This window comes from Myotis brandtii, unplaced genomic scaffold, assembly GCF_000412655.1.
Source record: "Myotis brandtii unplaced genomic scaffold, ASM41265v1 scaffold105, whole genome shotgun sequence".
NCBI lineage: Eukaryota > Metazoa > Chordata > Mammalia > Chiroptera > Vespertilionidae > Myotis > Myotis brandtii.
Genome location: NW_005353538.1, coordinates 7914976 through 7917027, shown reverse-complemented (window position 1 = coordinate 7917027; position 2052 = coordinate 7914976). Strand labels below are relative to the sequence as shown.

Genomic DNA, 2052 nt, shown 5'->3' with positions numbered 1-2052 from the left:
GTCCTCAGCTGCCCTGAACCCCAACCCCTTCCCAGCACTGTGCATGCTGCCCTGAGCCCCCAGGCCTCTCTGCAGAGCCCTCAGAGTGGCCTGGGGCTCCACTTCCTCTCCTGACCCCTCCCACCCCAGCCCCGCCCTACTCCCCATTCCCTGGGCAGGCCAGGCAGGTGAGAACCTGAAAAGCAGGGTCTCTTCTGGGGGTCCTGGTCCCAACAGCGCTTCATCAGGTCCACCATCTGCTGGGCCTCCCCTGGCCACTCATCAGAGACAGACTGTAGGGAGGGCCTCATGCCCGTAGCCACTCCGATGATGATGTTCATCATATTGAGGCCTGCGAGAGGAGCCCAGGAAGTGTGGGTGCTGGAAGGCAGGGCGCTGGGGTGGGGGCAGAGGAGCTGGGCAGAAGGGGGCTCTGAGGATTCCCACAGGGTGGTGCACCCAGCAGGGCCCTTATGAATGCATGGGGAGTAAACAGCTAGATTGCAGGTCCACTTTAGGTTCTAAGTCTCTGGTCCAACCTCAGCCACCTCCCAACCCAAGACCAGACATGACCCCACCCTATTGACCTTTGCTGTCCAAAGATAGCAAGGCTGACCAATAGGCCTAATGGTGAACTCGACTTTCAGCTCCGCTGGGTTATCCCAGTTTCCTGACAGTCTGTTGCCCTGACATTCTCGGCAGCAGGGTGGGAGTGGGAGGTGCAGGGAGGAGCACAGGAATGAGAGCAGAAAGCCTGGCCTGGGCTGACCTTCACCCCCCTTTCACTGTAAGGTGAGCTCTGGAAAGTAGGGGAGGAAGGAAGGAAGGTGGGTGTGGATGGGAATCCCTGAAGAGTTCCCCACAACACAAACCTGCCACTGGCCTTGTCCCCATGAACCCTCCACCCTCCCACAACCCCTGCCAGGACCCCATCTGAGGGTCCCACTGCGTCTGCTACCTGAGTATGGTTTCTTTTGAGTGAGGATGTCCCAGATGACAATCCCGAAGCTGCAGATGGAGAAAGTGTTCCTGGTGAGGGGGCCCCACGGGCCGCACAATCCCAGGCAAATCCTCTCCAGCCAGAGTCCCTCTCCATGCCTCCCCCTCCCACGGGGGCAGAGAGGGCAGACCTCATTCCTGCCCCACCCTGCCCTTTGGGCCCTGGGTCCAGGCAAGGCTGTGACAAGCTACTTCCTGGGTATGGAGATGGGGCCAGCCCCCCTCTCACCTGTACACATCGTATTTGGGTCCTGGGGCTATGTTACTCTGCAGGAACATCTCAGGGGGCATGTAGCTGAGGGTGCCCCGCAGAGCCGACCTCTCGATGTACTGCGTCCGGGTTGACTGTTCCATCCATTTAGACAAGCCAAAGTCTGAAATCTGGGAGGAAGCCCAGGGTGGGGACAGGGGCAACAGTCTTGCCTCCATAGAACTCTTTCTCTCCCCTTCCCAGCCCAGCTCTCCCACAGTGATCTGGAGGACCTTATCTTTTCAGAGCCTGTTTCCTCATCTATAAGCCTGAAATAATATGAGTCCTTAACTCAGTGCTATTATGAGCATTAAATGAGTACATAAGCAAAAAGCACTTGGAGCAATGCCTGGCATAGTAAGTACTTGGGAGGTGCTGCCTTTATCCAGAGGGACTATGGACAAAGTTGCTCTTTGGTGAGCTTCTGTCCATCCCATCTCCACAGATCCTGAAGCATTTACACCACAGATATGTACCCCCTCTTTACTTCCATCCATTAATTCATTCATATGCTGAGTGAGCAGTCACTGAGTGCCAAGTCGGCTGGGTACTGAGGTTGAGGCAGCAGATAGAAAAGATGAGAACCTCACACCCACTCCTGTCCCAAGTGGTTATTCAGAAAGGGGTACAGTCACTAATGAAGTCGTCATATCCTATATAATAAAGAGCTAATATGCAAATGGTCATCACACCCTTGCGCCCTAGCGCAGGAACTGCTCAGACACTCAACACTGGGGAGAGAGGAAAGGGGACCAGCCAGGCTGCAGCCCGGGAGAGGGACAAGTCATCTGCCTGGTGGTTCTGGGTGCCAGCACCTGCGGCCC

General features: G+C 56.3%; 1 protein-coding gene across 1 annotated transcript in view; it reads right to left on the bottom strand.

Moving 5' to 3' along the window:
- The window catches only part of ANKK1 (ankyrin repeat and kinase domain containing 1), a 15144-nt gene that overhangs the window by 3552 nt on the left and 9540 nt on the right, over window positions 1–2052 (bottom strand). The window contains exons 3-5 of the mRNA XM_005856910.2: window positions 1208–1359; window positions 938–987; window positions 176–331 (exon numbers count right to left, since the gene is read on the bottom strand). Coding sequence (XP_005856972.1) covers window positions 176–331; window positions 938–987; window positions 1208–1359 — 358 coding nt within the window. The remainder of the gene's footprint in view (window positions 1–175; window positions 332–937; window positions 988–1207; window positions 1360–2052) is intronic.